The sequence below is a fragment of the Mirounga leonina genome, unplaced genomic scaffold, assembly GCF_011800145.1.
Source record: "Mirounga leonina isolate KUSES-001 unplaced genomic scaffold, KU_Mleo_1.0 Mir_101609, whole genome shotgun sequence".
Classification (NCBI taxonomy): Eukaryota; Metazoa; Chordata; class Mammalia; order Carnivora; family Phocidae; genus Mirounga; species Mirounga leonina.
Window position 1 is genome coordinate 1,984,585 of NW_023270164.1, and position 18,475 is coordinate 2,003,059.

Genomic DNA, 18,475 nt, shown 5'->3' on the forward strand with positions numbered 1-18,475 from the left:
ATTGATCTATATGTCTTTCCTTAGGCCAGTATCACATTTTTCTGATTACTATTGCTTTGTAGTAGGTTTTGAAATCAGAAAGTGTGAGTCCGACTACATTGCCCTTTTTTAACCAGATTGTTTGGCTGTTCTGATATTCTCACAATTCCACACGGATTTTAAAATCAACTTGTCAGTTTCTGCAAGCAAGCCAACTGGCCGCCTGATAGGTATTGCATTGAATTTATAAATCAATTTGGAGAGGATTGTCATCTTTTTTTTCTTTTTAAGATTTTATTTATTCATTTGAGACACAGAGATACGAGAGAGAGAGAGAAAGCATGAGCAGGGAGAGAGGCAGAGGGAGAAGGAGAAGCAGGCTCCCCGCTGAGCCAGGAGCCCGATGTGGGGCTCGATTCCAGGACCCTGGGATCATGGCCTGAGCCGAAGGCAGATGCTTAACCACCTGAGCCACCCAGGCGCCCCGAGGATTGTCATCTTAACAATATTAAGTCTTGTGATTCATGACCATAAAATATTTTTCCATTTCATTAGATATTCCTTAATTTCTTTCAACAGTGTTTTGTAGTTTTAAGAGTAAAAGTTTTGTACTTCTTTTGTTAAATATATTCCTAAATATTTTAATCTTTTTCATGATATTACCAATGGAATTGTTTTCTTAATTTCATTTTTGGATTATTCATCGCAAATGTATAGAAATACAACTGATTGCTGTATATTAAAATTGTATCATGTAACCTTGATGGATCGATTTTTTAAATTCTGTTTTATTGGGTTCCTTAGGATTTTCTATATACAATATAATATTATATGCATAAAGAGATGGTCTTACATCTTCCCTTCTGAAATGGATTGGTTATATTTCTTTTTCTTACCTAATTGATCTGGTTAATACCTCCAGTAGAATGTTAAATAGAAGCAATAAGAGGGGACATTCTTTTCTTCTTGAATGTATGGAGAAAGAATCCAGTCTTTAATCATTAAGCATCATGATAGCTGTAGGTATTTTATAGGTGCCCTCTATGAGGTTGAGGAAGTTCCCATCTCTTCCTAGTTTGTTGAGTGCTTTTCTCATGAAAGTGCATTGTATTTTTTCAAATTATTTTTCTGCATAATTGGGATAAACATGTAGATTTTGTTTCTTTTACTCTATTGTTATAGCATAGTGTATTCATTGATTTTTGGATGTTAAGCCAACCTTGCATCCCTGTGATAAATATCATGGTTTGAATGTTTTGGGCTCCTCAGAATTCATATGTTGAAAACCTAATGGCCAAGGTGATGGTAATTAGGAGGTATGGCCTTTGGGAGGTGATTGGGTCATGAGGACACAGCCCTCATGAATGGGTTTAGTATCCTTGTAAAAGTTGTCCCAGAGAGCTAGTTCACCCTATCTGTTATGTGAGGATACAAAGAGAAATTTGAAACCCCGAAGAGGGTCCTCACCTGACTCTTCTGGTACCTCATCCTTAGACTTCCAGCCTCCAGAATTGTGATAAATAAATGTGTTGTTTATAAGATACCTAGTCTATCGTATTTTGTTATGGCATCCCTAGCACCTCTTCTATATGTTGCCGATAATTCTTCTATATGTTGCCGAACTCTATTTGCTAGCCTTTCATTGGTTTTTGCTTTGATATTCGTAAGAAATTTGGGTCTAGGGCGCCTGGGTGGCTCAGTTGGTTAAGTGACTGCCTTCAGCTCAGGTCATGATCCTGGAGTCCCGGGATCGAGTCCCGCATCGGGCTCCCTGCTCAGTGGGGGTTCTGCGTCTCCTTCTGACCCTCCTCCCTCTCATGCTCTCTCTCATTCTCTCTGTCTCAAATAAATAAATAAAATCTTTAAAAAAAAAAGAAATTTGGGTCTACAGTTTTTCTTATGATGTCTGTGTAGTAATACTGGCCTTATAGAATGAGTTAGGAAATGTTCCTTTCTCTTTTATTTTTGTTGAAGCATTTCAGAGGGATTGGTGTTGATTCTTTTTTAAGTGTTTGGTATAATTCATCAGTGACGCCATCTGGCCATGGGCTTCTCTTTGTTGGGAGAGTTTTAGTTACTCATTAAGTATCTTTACTTGTTATGTAGATCCGTTTAGATTGTCTCTTTCTGTTTGAGGCAGTTTCAGTGGTTTGTGTCACTTAAAATGTGTAATTTTTGGTATACAATTGTTTATACCATTTTCTTACATTCCATTTTGTTTCTGTATGGCAGAAGTAATGTCCCTACTTCCATTTCTGATTCTAATAATTTGAATATTTTCTTTTTTTTTTCTTGTTCCATTTAGCTAAATGTTTGTCAATTTTGTTGATCTTTTCAAAGAACTAGCTTTTGGTTTCAGTGATTTCTCTGTTGTTTTCTCTATTTCATTAATTTCTCTTTTAATCTTTATTTTTTTTCATTCTACTTTCTTTCAGTTTAGGTTGCTCTTCTTTCTCCAGTGTCTTAAAGTGAATGTTTAGGGTATTGATTTCAGATCACTTTTCTTCTTTGTTGTAGGCATTTATAGTTATAAAATTCCCTATAGGCATTTGCAGCTATAAATTACGACTTGAGCTTAATCCTGTAAGCGTCTGTATGTTTTATCTTTATTTTCATTAGTCATAAAGTATTTTCTAATTTCCTGAGATTTTTTCTTGACCCACTGATTATTTAAGAATATATTAACAATAACAAGAGTTGTTTAGGGAGGGAGGTTGAAATATTATGAAACACCCAATATCTAAATCAGGTAAATAGAAAGCTTCTCTGTTCAAAACCAGAGAAGATGCTTCAGAACTTGGTCTGCTTGTCCTCCGCTGACCTGTTATTATAACACAGCAATGGTTCATGAAGCACATTCTCATGAGGCTGGGATTCTGATGAATATAATTTGAAAGCTACTGATTTAGCCCAGCTTCCACATTTTATAGATGAGGAAATTGAAACACAGAGAGGGTAAGCAATTTAACTAGAATCAAGTAGATAGTGACATAATTGCATAATTCACTCTAGAACATATGATCTTTAGCCTCTTTGGAACAAAGCTGCTAGATTACGGGATACTTTATTCAACAAATATTTATTGAGAGCTTACTGTGTATAGATAAGCAATGTTAAGGCACCCAAGATACAGCAGTGACCACAATAGAGAAGATCCTTGTCTTTCAGAATTTGATGTGGAAAATTGTCCCTAGTGTTTGCCATCCTTGGGGCATATTCTGAGTGACATATTCATTATCGGTTGTTGCTTTTCTGTGTCTTATTCTTTCAATCTTGTGACTCAGGGTATTACTTCTTTGGATAACAAGCTAGTTAGATGTGTTGACAGTGATTGTGGTATGGAGAAATATGACTAGCCAAATGAGAACTTAACCCAAACTTTGACTTCACTGTTTCAATAAAAAAGGCCCAGCATCTGGTTTTCAGTTTCAAATGGTCTACAAATTGTTAGTGACTAGACTGACATATTAGATGTGTATAATTGTTAGCTCTGTTTATAATTTTCAGCCATTTCTCTTTTATATCAGTTGTTTCTATCCATATAATATCTGATTGAAAATAATTACATGTTCTTATCTCCTTGGTTGATCAATTTTTATTCTAATATTTGAAAGTTCTGGTATAATAGTCACTTTTTTTTCTTATTTTTTGGAAAAATAAATTGAAGGTACAATTTTATTTTATGAATTCATTTTATATTTTCATGCACGGGGGTTCAGAAGTGATTTTAATTAAGGTGTATTAAATTTAATGCACAGAACTTTAGTATAGTGAAATTCAGAAATCAAGAAAGTAGTTAGGTAAGTGTACTTAATGTAGTTTAGAAAATTGCAGTTTTCTTTGTTGTTGCTATATCATTTTTTTTTTGGTGAACAGAAAAAACTTCATTTTTTTAAAATAAAAGTCAGTGGAAAAACAGTGTCTGAAATAGAATTTTGTTCTTAAGTTTATGGGCAATTGTAGTACTCATTTGAATGCAATGAATGGGAACCAGTGGCACATTCTATTGTAATATCACACATAGGTGTAATAAAACATAATGAAGGTATTTGAAGTTAGCTTCTTTTCAGTATTATGTCTATGATTATTTACCAATCCTATGTTACTAAGTTTCTTTATTTTACCATTAAACATAGAATCTTAGAGAATTTTCATTTTGTCCGTTATGCTTAAGATATTTTGATCTCTCTCTTCTGTGTTTTAATAAGTGTCATGACAGCTGGTGTGATCACAGCTCTTGTGGAAGGAAATAATAATCTTGTCTTTTCTCAGAGAGGTGCCTCGTAACCACCTCTGGGATGTGGAGGGCTGCCCCAGGTGTACCTAACTGACTTCATGTAGAAGCATAGTTGGGATCTACCATTAGGAAAAGGGGGTCTGGTGATAGAGTGAAAGAAGAAACTATGTAGTTTCAGTGGTCAGCAGGTGAGTGGGCACTTAAAAGATAAACCTATTAACACCTTATATACAAATTTCTAGGTCTGACCATTGATATTTATATTTTATTGATTATCCTGCTTTCCGTAATACTTTTTATCCTAATCTGGGTCACTGATAATGCATCACCTTTGGAGAATGTATTCATGGGCAATAACTGAACCTTTTGAGGCTCTTCCCTAATCACACTACTGGGTGTAGGGATCAGTCCTGTTGATCAGAGTATTCTCCTCAATTCATATCACTGCTTACAGATTCCTCAGCTGAGTCAGAAAATTGGGTCATGTGCTCTTGTATTCTGGCCTCAGCCCAAGCCACCCTTGGGTGGGCAAATGACTGAGCTGCTGAGAATGTTCACTCCTGTCTCTTTCCATTTCAGGATATCTCTTCTTCAGTTCTTTTCTTTGCCTGACTTGTGGCAGGTTGTAACCTGATTGGAACACTGAGTGTCTCCCTTTTGTATAAAATCCCCTTTAGAAACGTCATTTTTAAAAAATTTTATTTTTAGCCAACAACCTTGGTTTTTTTCAGAAAAAGAAATTTTATATTTATTGATTGAATGATTGATTGAAGTATACCCAACGCATGATGTTACATTATTTTCAGGTGTATGACATAGTGATTGGACAAGTCTATATGTTATGCTGCAGGTTTATGTTCACCACAAGTGTAGCTCCCATCTGTCACCATGCAATGCTATTACAATATCATTGGCTGTATTCCCTATGCTGTGCCTTTCATCTCCATGACTTATTCATTCCATAACTGGAAGCCTGTATCTCCCAGACCCCTCCACCCATTTTGCCCATCTCCCCATCCCTCCCTCTGGCAACCATCAGTTTGTTCTTTGTATTGGTGGTTCTGTTTCTAGTTTTTTTTTTATTTGTTCATTTTTTTGTTTGTTTTTTAGATTCTGCATATAAATGAGATCATATAATATTTGTCTTTCTCTGACTTAAGGAGAGATTTTAGACTTCCAGTTAACATTGTGATTTTTGAGGTGGAAATTATACAGTGATATATAGATCTTTAACACAATATTTGAGCTGTAATTGTGTGATTCCAGTAAATCTTAATATGGAGAGAAAGAACTGGAAATGCTTCCTGGGAAAGTTAGGAAAGAATTTTTGTGGAGAAAAAAAACTTAAAAAATAAAGAATTTCTGTGGAGGATTGATAGCTTAGATTGATTTTTCTGGGCATAGTATATATTTTCTCACATATAAAAATGATTTTAAAGGATAAATAAAAATGATTTAATTAATAATCTATATCTGTATCCGTATCTAAGCTGTGTTGCATTTCATTTAATTATTTGTCCTAAAAGTTTATTGTTTAATTATAGTACTTGTACCTCTTCCATTCTTCATATGTTTTGTATTTTTGTTAGAAACTTCATTATATTTTATTGAAGATTTAAAAGCATTTCACTCATTCATTTGGATTTGTTTTAAGGGAATTCAAATGATGAAGAAATCATACTGTTTGTCCTCAGGAAGCTTATGGACTAGTAGAAATGACAGCAATTGGGCACATGAGAACCCTTATACACAACTCAAACTGATAAGTGCTTGTCTCCTTACTTTCTCATCACTGGAGTGTTTATTCACCTGGTTACAAAAATTGTTTCAGGGCTTCAGTTGTCCACAGTTGATTTAGGGACAGTCAGACTTGGGACCTTTGCTGGAATTTTGGAAAAGGGATTTATTTTCCCCCCCAGGTCTGCTAAGCTGGTAAAATATAAGTCTGGGGTAAGTGGGTAGAGTCTCCAAGAATGAGGTCAGCATAGAGAAAGAAGGATGACATCTTAAGATTTCAGGTGTATTTCTGGATGATATCATTGTAACGGTGGTCATTCCTTCTGTATATTGCCAATTAGTGGGTCAACAAACTACCTCTATGGTCCCTGCAGTTTTAGTTGGATTTCTGACACAAATGGAAGTGATTTGAGAATTGCAGTATCTGAAGCCTGTGCTCTCCCCACGTTGCTTAGTTGCCAACCCTGGTTATACATCAGGGACACCTGGATGTCTTTTACAAAATACAGTTTCCAGATCCAAGTCTAGACCTACTGAATCACTCCCAGGTTGGAAGAGGTCTAGGAACTTGTATTTTAAAAGTTTCCGGGGTGCCTGGGTGGCTCAGTCGGTTAAGTGTCTGACTCTTGATCTCAGCTCAGGTCTTGATCTCAGGCTGGTGAATTCAAGCCTCGCATTGGGCTCCGCACTGGGCATGGAGCCTACTTAAAAAAAAAATTTATTGGAAGTGGGGCGCCTGGGTGGTGCAGTCAGTTGAGCATTGAACTCTTGGTTTCAGCTCAGGTTGTGATCTCAGGGTTGTGAGATTGAGCCCAGCTTCAAGCTCTGTGTTCAGCGTGGACTCTGCTTAAGCCTCTCTCTCCCTCTGCCCCTCCCCTCCTCTCTCTCAAATAAATAAATAAATGTATAAAAAAATAAAAGTTTCCTTCCAAATCACTGTCAGAGTTAATCCACATATTAGAGTTGGGGATCCATTGCTGTGCAGTGTAATGCCACCACTTGACATCTCCATTTTACAAATGGAGAAAGTCAGGCCCAGAAAATTAAAATCCCTTTAGGAGGCCATGTAAGAGGTCACATCAAGTCTCCTGAGTAAGCACCCAAGTCTAAGTCTTTGTTGCTTTTTCCGTTATGCAATGCTGCATTAAAAAGTCACATTGCTCTTTATTCTTAGGTTAGTGATTATCTTAGTTTGAGTCCCCTAGACAATGAAGCCTGATGCAAGAATTAAATACTGATGCTCTACTTGGGAGGTGCAAACTCAGGGCAATGAGAGGGGGAGAAAAGAGAAACAAGGGAAGAATGGGAAGCAAAACAATGAATGATGCTTGAGCGGCTTTCTCACTGTCCACTATTTACCTACATGAATAGATGCAACAGGTTGCTCAGCAGGTATCACTTTGAAAAACTATGTGAAAAGCGCCCCTAGCAATCATTGTGAAAGAGGAAGGAAAGGAGTTTTGTCTTCATGTTTACCTCCTGTCTCCTGTACCTATTTGCCAGATTTTACTCCATGGGAGTTAATGGCCCTTGGCTTTGAGGTGGCCTTCCCTGGCCCCACAGAATGCCAGGTTCCATGCCCTACCATGGCAAGAGGAGCCAGAAATTCTGAATTTGGGACTGATCTACCTGTCCCTCAAGCAGCAGCCAAGGGGTTGGCTCCATTAGTTCTGAAGGAAGTTGCCGGTCATCCTCAGGCTGAGGAACATGGAGGCGGGACAAGTAGCTGAGGTTGCTGGAGGTGGCAGAACCAAGGGAATCTCAGGAAGCAGGTGAAATGGATGCCATACAACAATGTTGTCTTACTGTTAATATTTTAAAGAATTCTTGTTACACTGTCAGCAGCTTTCATAGACAATATCCAGTTTCTTTCCCTTTCCCCTACCATCTCTGCTCACAAACTTCATCCCAGGTCCTGAGCCTGCTCTCATCTGAGACCTGGGATCTAGGCACCCATCTGTGCTGTCCACCAGTCTCCCCTGTCATGCCTGCAGTCTCATGAGTTCTACTGTAATATTAATCTGTCAGCCCTGGCTCCTTTCTATGCTCCCATCCTTGTGATGCATCTTCCTCTCTCCCTTGTGTTTCAGTACCCAGGTAAAAGTTTCTACTCTGTTTCTTAAAATCCAAGCTAGTTGTTTTCAGACTCCCTCACTAGGTACTGGTATACTCACTCTTCCTGCCATCTACTCTTGTCCTAGACAGCCCAAGTTCCCTCAAAGAAGAATCTTGCCTCTGAACTTGGGATCCCTTGTCTTTCTTGACTGTAGTACAGGTCTCTGACATCAATCAGACCTAGTTTTTCTTATCTCTGGTCCACATACTTGATTATAATTTCACTTCTATTTTTGAAAATCCCAGTCACAAATGTGTGACTAATTCTCCTTTCTCGTCTGGCTGCCTTTCCCATACCTGTCCTCCCAGAGTAAAAGTTTCCAGCTTGTTCAGTTGTTAATCTGTGTCTTGTCCTAACATTTGGGGGTTCTGCCAGCCCCAGGTTCTTTCGTCTTCACGCCATACATTAATGAAACATGATTGTGTCCTGTATTATCAAAGAAAACATACTTTAATTCAAATAATTTGCTATAACCAAGTCAACATAATTGTAATATCCAAGACTGTGTATATATTATTTATCCTCACAGTTTTATTGTAAGATACTTTCAGTCTATCAATGTCTCCCACTTTGCTTTTTATTGTTTTTTATCTACGGACATAGAGCCTGAAAGCAAAAACAAATATGAACTTTAAATGGCATCTTAATCTTTCTATTAGATCTTCAATAGTGAACATATGCTATGCAATAATGCATTAAGGAAGACATTTAATCAAAAATTGCATAAGCCTTTTCCCCTAGTTTAAGTCCTAGGGAATGTGTTGTTTATTGGCTTGCTAACAGCTTAAACTAATTTGCACTCTTAGTAAATCAATCTATGAGAACTTATAAATCAACTCTGTTTAAAACAGATTTTATTTTTAACATATGACAGTTAGAGAAAGTTTATGGTATTTGGAATTGAAAATTCAAAAGACAGTTAATTTACCATCAATAATCTTTTGCTCCTTCCTCATGGAGGGGTTAATTAGAAATTTTATTTCAGTTCTTTTGGAAATTTTGTCTTAAAAAATTATGTAGAAAGAAGAGACAATTTCCTAGTTAAAATATTGGCAAGCTGCAACTCCATAATAAGCTCTCTTCTAATTTTCCATTAAATGATCCATGAATACATACAGAAATTCAAAAATTCAGTGGCAATGGAAAGGAAAGATAACAGCCATCCATTTACATAAGTCCTTTGAGAAATTCCCAGTAATTACTGAGCTGATGTGGCCTGATTGAAAAACACATTTAATAGCCTCCACAGCTCATGCCTAATTAAAAGAAAATTTAAGTATAAAGAGGAAACAGTCTAGTCCCATAATCTGTCTTTTCCTCAGAAATTTATTATCTGCACCTACCAGAAAACTTGGAAGCCACCTCCTTATTGCATCCCTTCTGGCACATAGTAGGTGTCTTTTAAAACTTTTTTCTGATGAGGAAATGAATCCATGTAAAATACTTTCTAAGGAGGCCCTCTTACTAAGACTTCTTTTTCTGCATTCCTCTTGAAGATCCAAACCCCCTGGAATTAAAATGACTGTAACCATTGGGGAAAATGTGGAGGAACGTCATTCTACCAAGGCTGTATAGAATCTAGCATGTACAGAGATGGGAAGAGTCCAAGTGATTTGTGGTTCATGTTACTGGTGACATTAGAGTTTATCCATTAATAGGAAGATAATGCAATTTTCTAAAACGTCAATTTTCCCAAGCTTATTTGAAAACTGCCAATGGATGTAAGACACTATCCTCCCTACATCTAATAGATGGGTGCTTCTTTGCTACAGGAAATTGGCCCACGGGGATGCACCGAGTTACCTCCACATGCAGATCTAAGAAATCGCTGCAAAGTAAAAGGAGGCTGAGACCCTGTACAAGTGACCACCTCGGAGAGATACCCCTCTCCTTTTTATACAAGCAAACGAGAAAAGAAAAGGCAGAAATGATTCTATTAATGCTAAAAGATAAGAGAGTGACACCTAAATTCACACTTAAATGGGTTATAGTGAAACTATAGAAGGACAAACACAAGAGAAATTCTGAAAAACAAGACAAAAAACCACGATTTTCAAAGGAATAAAAATTATAGCAAAGGTAGAATTCCCAACAGTAAGAATAGAAGCCAGAAGAATGTGGAATTACAGTGCTGAGGCAAATTAACTGTCAGCCTAGAATTTTAAATCCCAGTAAACTATCACTCAAGAGTAAGGATGAAATAAAAGTATTTCCAGTCCAACAATGAGATTGAGACAATTTAAAACTCATAGATACTTACTAAAAGAACAAATGGAGAACCTACTTCGGAATGAAGGAAATTGAATTCAGAAAAAAGAAATAGGATCCAGTAATAGTGGTTATTAAAACTATCAATAAATGTGTGTAAATCTCAATGAGCATTGACTATGGAAATAATAATGAATAACTCAGGTGTTCTAAAAGCAAAGTGAACTCAAGTACTAGATAATAACTTTATCAGGGGGATGGGTTTTGCCATCAGACATGTAAGGTTTTTGCATTTGGGGGGAAGAGGTTTGAACAATTTTAATACATTTTTTATAAAGTGTAAATGTTGAAAACTTGGGACAACCAAAAAATAGAGAGATAGGATATATATAATTTTTTTTTTAAGATTTATTTATTTGAGGGGGGGAGATGGAGAGGGAGAGTTATTTTTTTTAAGCAGACTCTGCACTGAATGCAGCGTCTGACTGAGGGCTCAATCCCCAAACCCTAAGAGACCGTGAGATCATGAACGGAGCCGAAACCGAGTCAGACACCCAAGTGACTGCACCACCCAGGCGCCCATGTTTTTTTAAGTAGGCTTCATGCCCATCATGGAGCCCAACACTGAGCTTGAACTCACGAATCTAAAATTAAGACCTGAGAGGGAAAGTCGGACACTTAACCAACTGAGCCAACCAGGCACCCCAGAATATATAATTTCTGAACCAGTAGAGGCATAAAAGAAAAAGAAAACTTTGATGAGTCCAGTAGAATGCAAGAACAGAGAAGAATTAAAGGAAGGTTGTGGTACAGAGAGGTACCATATGAGATGTTCAACATTTGTGTTAATGTTAATGTATTTGTATATCATTAATCATGATAAATATAAACAGACTAAACTGTGAAAGTTGATATTTTGAGAATAGAAAGTGAAATGCAGCTTTATGCTGTTGACAAAATTACCTGGTAAGATATCTAGAAATGTACATATCTAGTAATGTATATACTAATCAAAAATTAGCTGACATAAATATATTAGAGTAAGTAGACTTTAAAGCAAATAAATATATTAATTTTTTTAAAAAAATCACCCAATGTAGAGAAAAATTCCGAACTTATTTCCACCTAACCACATAATCTCAAAATGTGTAAAGCAAAATTTGACACATATGGAAGGAGAAATGAACAAACCCTCAGAGTAGGAGATTTTATTATACTTCTTTCAGTAATTGGAAGGTCAAGCTGACAGGATGTTAGTAAAGCCCTACCAGACTTGACCAACACAATTAATGAGGTTAGGCTTTCCTCTACTGATTAAGCCCTACTGCAGCTCTGCTGCAAACAATTGTCAATTTTTGCTGTTCAGTTATTCCTGCACTTTGATCTCTCTCTCTGGACTTCTTCCTATGCTTTAGGGCACCTGTGAGGATGTGCAAGTATTGCCTTTCAGCAAAATCTGACAGGGGACTGCACACCAGTCTTTCTTGGTTACGGATACTTAAAAAACTTCATGGGGAAAAAAGTCTAGTGCTCTCAGCCATTTAGAATTGGTCAGGAAAATAAAGGTCATATGCCATTCTCTTAGCATCCCCCAAACTTTCTTTTTCCTTCTTTGATTCCTACTTCCCCCTCTTTATTTTTATCCTCCTTCCTTCTTCCTTTCTTCCTTTTTTCCTTTTTGTATCTCTTTTTATCCCTCTATTTTCACCCTTAAATGTTATATTATTTGAGATCTTCCTGGTGATAGAGAAGCAAAAGTAGTTGGGCCTCTTTTGAAGTGATAAAATCCATTTTAACCAGTATTTCAAAAACTGAATTTGTCCATAAATAATGTGGGTCTTTATCATTTTAAATTGCTGTTACTTTATTGAATAGTATAATAAATTTAACAATTTAAGCAGCAAGTCATTTCAGAAAACAGTTTTTCCTGAGTGGATGATACTAAACTACACTTCTACTAAAGAAAACATTTGGGGCACCTGAGTGGCTCAGCCGGTTAAGTGTCTGCCTTAGGCTCAGGTCATGATCTCAGGGTCCTGGGATCTCTACTCAGCAGACAGTCTACTTCTCCCTCTCCCCCTGCCTCCTCCCCCCTGCTCATGCTCTGTCTCTGTCTCTCTTTCTCTCAAATAAAGAAATAAAATCTTAAAAAAAAAAGACATTTTACAAAATAAATCAAACACACTCTAAAATTTGTAATTGATGAATCCTTTCCTTGTTTATGTGAAGTCTATGGCATACTTCATGTTTTTGATATTAAATGAGGAAGCTCAGTAATGAGCAATCGTTAGCACGCAATGAGTCTATCACTTACTTTACCTGAGTATTTGTGAGGCAGATGCTCATGTGCCAATAAGAACATAATAAAGTAACTAAAATGGGAAAATTCCAACTAGCATGTGATTTGGTCTTTTTATTTGTAGAATAGAAAAAAAAAAAATCTGCACTGAAACTTTCTAGTAGTAGATGGAAGTGGGATTAGCAAATGGGAAAATATAATTACTCATGCATTAATTTACAACAAATATTTATTATAAATTCATTTATGTAAATTGATTTGTATCATAAATATAGTAATTCTCTTGGTACCTCATTTTCTGAATTAAGATATGCTTGCTAATAATATACCTAAATAACTATAGAAGTTAATAACCATTTTACTGTATTACTCAGTCTCTTCCAAATTTCTGATGTACTTTCATCTAATCATGAAATATTAAGGCAGAAAGAAACCTAGTAGAGGTGAGTTAATCAAATTATATTCTATAGAGCCTTGACATTCCTTTAAAGTGCTTTTGTTTGTCTATAGGGGGGCTGTGGAAATGAATGGAAGCTTCTAGCTTCTCATCTTACTTCAACCAGATCAACTCTAGGTTACTTGGCTTTATATTTGTATATTGAGATTCTGTCTTAGGTATTTTTCAGACACAGTACCCCCCCAAGCCAAAAAATAAGATGTTTAAAAGCCACTGATTAAATCTTACTCCTTAATTTAACCAGATTAAGAATTTATATGCTAAAAAAAAAGACTCTTTAAATTGTTTGCCCAAGGTCACACAATATAGGAAAGGGAGCTAAAACTTGAAAATGGGATTTTTAATTCTCACCTTACTAGTTTTATACATGTGTCTTTCTTTGCACTTAAGACACGGTGGATTGTTTCAGTAAAGCTCAAGTGGATCACGTCTGCCTGTACACATATTTTATGTAGTCTCCCCTTCCTTGTTGACCCTGGTCTTGGCCATGTGACTTGCTTTGGCCAGTGGTTTACTAAGGAATGTGAAAGTAGCAGATATATGATAACCATTTATATATTAGGGCTTTCTTTTGCAGCTAGTACTTTTCATGTACTATATGAAGCATATTTGGCTCATCTCATAGATTAGAGAGCTCCTGGCCAGAATTCCTAGTTGAGGTCCCAAATCATGAGTGAGCCCAGCTAATACCACATAAAGTAGATAAGCCTTCCCAAATGAGGTCAGATCACAGACTCATGAGCAAATAGATGGTCATTTCTTTAAACCACTAAGTTTTGAGGTAGTTTGTTTTCGTAGTGATCGCTGACCAAAAGAGCAGTATTGACTTATTCTGCCAACCATGACCTTTCCTAGGATCTGAGTGCAGCATATTTTTATGGGTTATTTCAAAAACTATAGAGCACACTGACTTCTAGTAGCTAATGTCATATAAAATTATGTATTCTTTCACTAGAGAGAGTCTGTCTTTATTTCCTTTATTTCCTTCAGTAACTGTAATCTGGTAAATGTAGATATATTTGGTTATCTTTAATCATAGAACCCTGGGAACTGCCACAGTTACCAGGATCATCTGTGAGGGAAGGGCACCAGGTGAGCTACATCTGAGCATCTGAGTAGAGTAGGGATGGAAAGGACAGGTCCAGATTGTTCCTAACATAGGTAATACCAGGTCGAAAGTACAAATGAAAGCCCATATGCCATATGTCTAAATTTTTTAAGTGGTAAATCAAACTAACAAATTTTTAAATAGATTATATTATTCCACCTTGACAAATATAACTTTAAACCAAGCTGTAAGACCACGTTTGAATTTAGAATTTTGGGCCACCTCAGAGTTTTGCACTAGAATATGATAGCACAGAATAGCTGGGCCCTGGCCAAATGCCCACTCTGTTCTCTTCCTTCCTTCAACTTCAACACCCCTTCAACAAGGGGTTCTCATGTACAAATTTGTGGATGTCTCAGCCCACGTAATTAAGTTTGGTCTCCATCTTCCCCTTGATAGCCACGTCTTAGGCTGCAATTCTAGGAGTGTTCTGATGAGAGGACTGTCAAAGAGAAGAGTCCTGTGCAAGCCCTGGAATGGGATCCAACTCTTTGGACTGTGAATTATGGCATCACATGAACTGGGAACATGGATGCGGCTGGGTTGCCTAGAGGCCTGTCCCAATGGGCCCATGTACTCCTTGCATGTGCAGAGAGATGATGACAGAGGACACTCAAAGGCCCTAGAAAACATGAGGCCCTTGATAGGAAGCTCTCTTTCTTGGGCCTAACGGTGTGTGTTTGGTTGGGGGATCCCCAGCAGCAGACCCTGAAACTAGGCCTTGAGAGCAAGTAGTTTGAGAGGTGATCTCAGGAACCATAGGTAGGAGTGTGAGAGAGTGAGAGAGCAAGGAGAAGCCAATTCAGGTAGTGTTAATGGGCAGTTGCCACTGTTAACAATTTGGGCTCAGTTGCACTGGGGATCTCTAGGAGTTCATGTAGAATTCACCTCAGAGTTATCCCTACTAAAGGTCAAAGACCCTGGGTTAATTTTCTACCAATTTGATACATTATTTGTTGAGGATTGCAAAGGTAGGCATGAACTATCACTTCTGGCCTGATCCACATGAGGGCTGAGTACCTTCCTATGCTCAGAGAAAGCCCTCAGAGAGAAAGAAGTTTTCCATAAAGCCATTTGCCTGCAGGGCGGACTTAAATGCCCAGGGGACGTGGCAGGGCATGGATGGTATCTGCTCCAGTGCAGATTCGGAAAGGACTTTGAGAAAACCTGCCCCTAAAAACAATGATGGTATGATGGCATAATGTGGCCAGTAAAATTTCCAAGTTTCTAAAGATCAAAATGGTTTCTACAGCTGCTATTTTACATCTGAAGGGATGCAGAAACAGAAGTGACTTCTTATTTATAATAGATGATAATACTCCTATTTATGTTTATTACTCAAATCGAATTATTTTGGATGTTTAAGAAACGATGCATATGATTTTATCAGTACATCTTCAAAAATAGAACTATCTTACCGTGAACTCCACTGTTACGATGGATTCCTTTCCGGACTGGCAAAGAAAGAGGCTGGCACCGTGCATTCCTTAGGGTCTTTACTCATGAACATTTCATGAGTTGGAAAATGTACACTGAAGAATGTCCTTGGCTTTCACTTTCAGACTCACTATCATTAGGAAGTGGATATTTTTAGGGAAAGGAAAATAGTGTAGAACATAAAGCCTCTGATAGAAGCTTTATACTGGGACTTGTGCATTTCAATTATTGTTTACTATTAAATGGCTAGTGATTCTTTATCTTTGATGAGAATAGTTAATTACTGTTGAGTTGGAGTTGCTTAAATTTCCTATTCTAAGCAGTTTAATTTTATTTAAATTACCTAATCTAAATATTTTCATTTCAGTCTGTTTGTGAAAGAGAACAATGAGGTTTCTTTATTTCTGTTAATAAAGCAACAAATTTTGATCAGATGATTATCTCACCTGGTTTGTTCAAATGATGTTGCCACAACTCAAACAATTCTCTCAGAATGAAAACAATCAATGAATAACAGATGATAAAATGTGCCTGGAGTCCTTTTCGACGAGAAAAAATTTTATTCTAAAATTAAATCTGTACTTGAATAGGATGGAATAAAAATAACAACATTCTGACAGCCTTTGTTTTCCCTCTAGACCAGCTGATAATCTTGAACTTCCGTTAGATGTAATATAGATTTCAAATGTGATCCACTGTCAGTGTGTTTTAATATACAATGTATAATACTAACATTATATATAGTATATATGACATATAGCAATACACAATATGCAACATGCTATATAATATGTAATTAATATGTTTTTATAATATATAACACCTAACAGGTAACACACATATACAAATCCTCAATTTGATTTTAAAATGATTTAAGGCAATTGATGTTCTTGCAGATGTGGCTGGTTTTCTTGGCATAAACTTCAGTGTATTTGAAAACAGGTTTGCCATTTTTAACATTTGAGGTGCTAAATGTGAGTGAATTAAAATTATAGCTAATTAATGTCATACTACTTGTCTGGTCCATTGATTGATGGGCTTGATTTGTTTTCTTGGTTTCAGAGAAATTCCTCTTATAGAATCAGGCTTTGAACTTTTTTTTTTTTTAATCATTTGTTTTTTATCTATTACTTAAAAAATTTGCCATTAGCAGTGAAATGTGCATTAAACTCTTATACTACATCCTATTTTAGCATTGAGAGATTTTTATAACTATTTTCTCATTTCATGGAAATAAGAAAATGGTGACCTTCAGAGAATAAATTAGTGTTGCTTAGAAGGAAAGGCCAATATGTATAGTCTGCCTGCTGTAAGAACTGATATTAGCTGTTGACTTAAGGTTAATGGTGTAACAAGGTGATATGAGAAGTATTAATTGGGCATACCTCTGCTTCCCTTGGTTATTAACTATGGAAAAATTATTTCCAATTGCTGGTCAAGCTGCAAATTAGTTTGATTACTAGGGGACAGAGTACCCCTAAGTCATAGAAATGTAACAAACAATAATGCTCACCAAATATTCCATATATCTGTCTCTCAGCCCCCATTCAGTTAGATAGAGCCATGTGGTTGGTTCTGGCCAATTAAATGTACAGTTGGCACTGGGACAATACAGGTGTTAGGAGCACCTACCCCTCGCACAGTCACAAATCCTTATATAACTTTTGACTCCCCCAAAACTTAACTACTGATAGCCTACTGTTGACTGGAAGCCTTATCAATAGCATTAAGAGTTGACTAACACACAGCTTGCATGCTGTATGTATTGTATACTGTATTCTTACAGTAAAGTAAGCTAGAGGAAAGAAAATATTAAGAAAGTCCTAAGAAAGAGAAAATGCATTTCTAGTACTGTACTGTGTTTATTGAAAAAAGCCCACGTATAAGTGGACCTGCGTGGTTCAAACCTGTATTGTTCAAGGGTCATCTGTAATGTGTATTACTTTTAAGTTGAGCACTGGAAAGCCCTTGAGCAAGCTTCTAGCCACTTTTCTTCCCCTGACCTGTCAACAAAGGAAGAGAGGTGTCCCTGATGGTACACCTGGAAGATAGTGGTATCTTTCACAACATGGGTCCCTGAGTGACTTTATGGAGTAGACCTTCCTATGACCTATGCACAAGATATATTCTGTTATTGTGGTTATGCTCTGGCGATTTAAGGGTAATGTGTTACTTCAGGATAAGCTAGTTTCTTCTAGATTATACAATATAATTAAATACAGTAGTATTAAATATTGCTTTACTCCAAAATGAATTTTAGGACTTATGCCACCAAAAATAACTAAGCTATTTAAAACATTTTTTAATAGTTGCAGATGGATCTGTTCTAGTTCCTTTACGATTTGTTCCTCTCAGTCCTGGACGCTACCCTTGTAAAATTTTGCTGATATCACGGCATGATGTGCGTGTCTATTGCATTGAAGGTGTGGTAAATGAAGAACGTCCAGAAGCCAGGTTTGAATTTGAAACACCAGCATTTGAAGCCCTTACCCAACATATTCCAGTAGTAAGTGGTACTTATACTTACTTTTTTTTTTTGGCTACTTTTCTCCATTCCCACTGCCACTGTCTCAATTAAAGTTCTCCAAACCTCTCATCTTGAACTATTACAATTTCTAATGGCATTACCTGCTGCCATTTATTTCTCCACATTGAGGACAGAGCTTTATTCTTCAATATAAATGTTACCATGTTACTCACCGCACTAATCACTTCTGTTGGATCTCTTTCCTTCAAAAAATAACTCCAACTTCCTTAACTTATCGTCACATTCCCACTCAAAAGGGAATTCCTGGCTCTACCAGGCAGTTAGGATCTCGAGAATCTCTGCTTCAAATTCAGTTGTGATCTTCACAGTTAAGATGGGTTCATGGGCACTAAGAACAATGACTGGCTGT

At 36.8% G+C, this 18,475-nt stretch overlaps 1 protein-coding gene across 1 annotated transcript in view; it reads left to right on the forward strand.

Annotated features, from left to right (window-relative positions):
* The window catches only part of CFAP47 (cilia and flagella associated protein 47), a 494,762-nt gene that overhangs the window by 292,735 nt on the left and 183,552 nt on the right, over window positions 1-18,475 (forward strand). Inside the window, exons 46-47 of the mRNA XM_035002133.1 lie at window positions 12,027-12,034; window positions 17,888-18,084. Of these exons, the coding sequence (XP_034858024.1) occupies window positions 12,027-12,034; window positions 17,888-18,084 (205 nt within the window). The remainder of the gene's footprint in view (window positions 1-12,026; window positions 12,035-17,887; window positions 18,085-18,475) is intronic.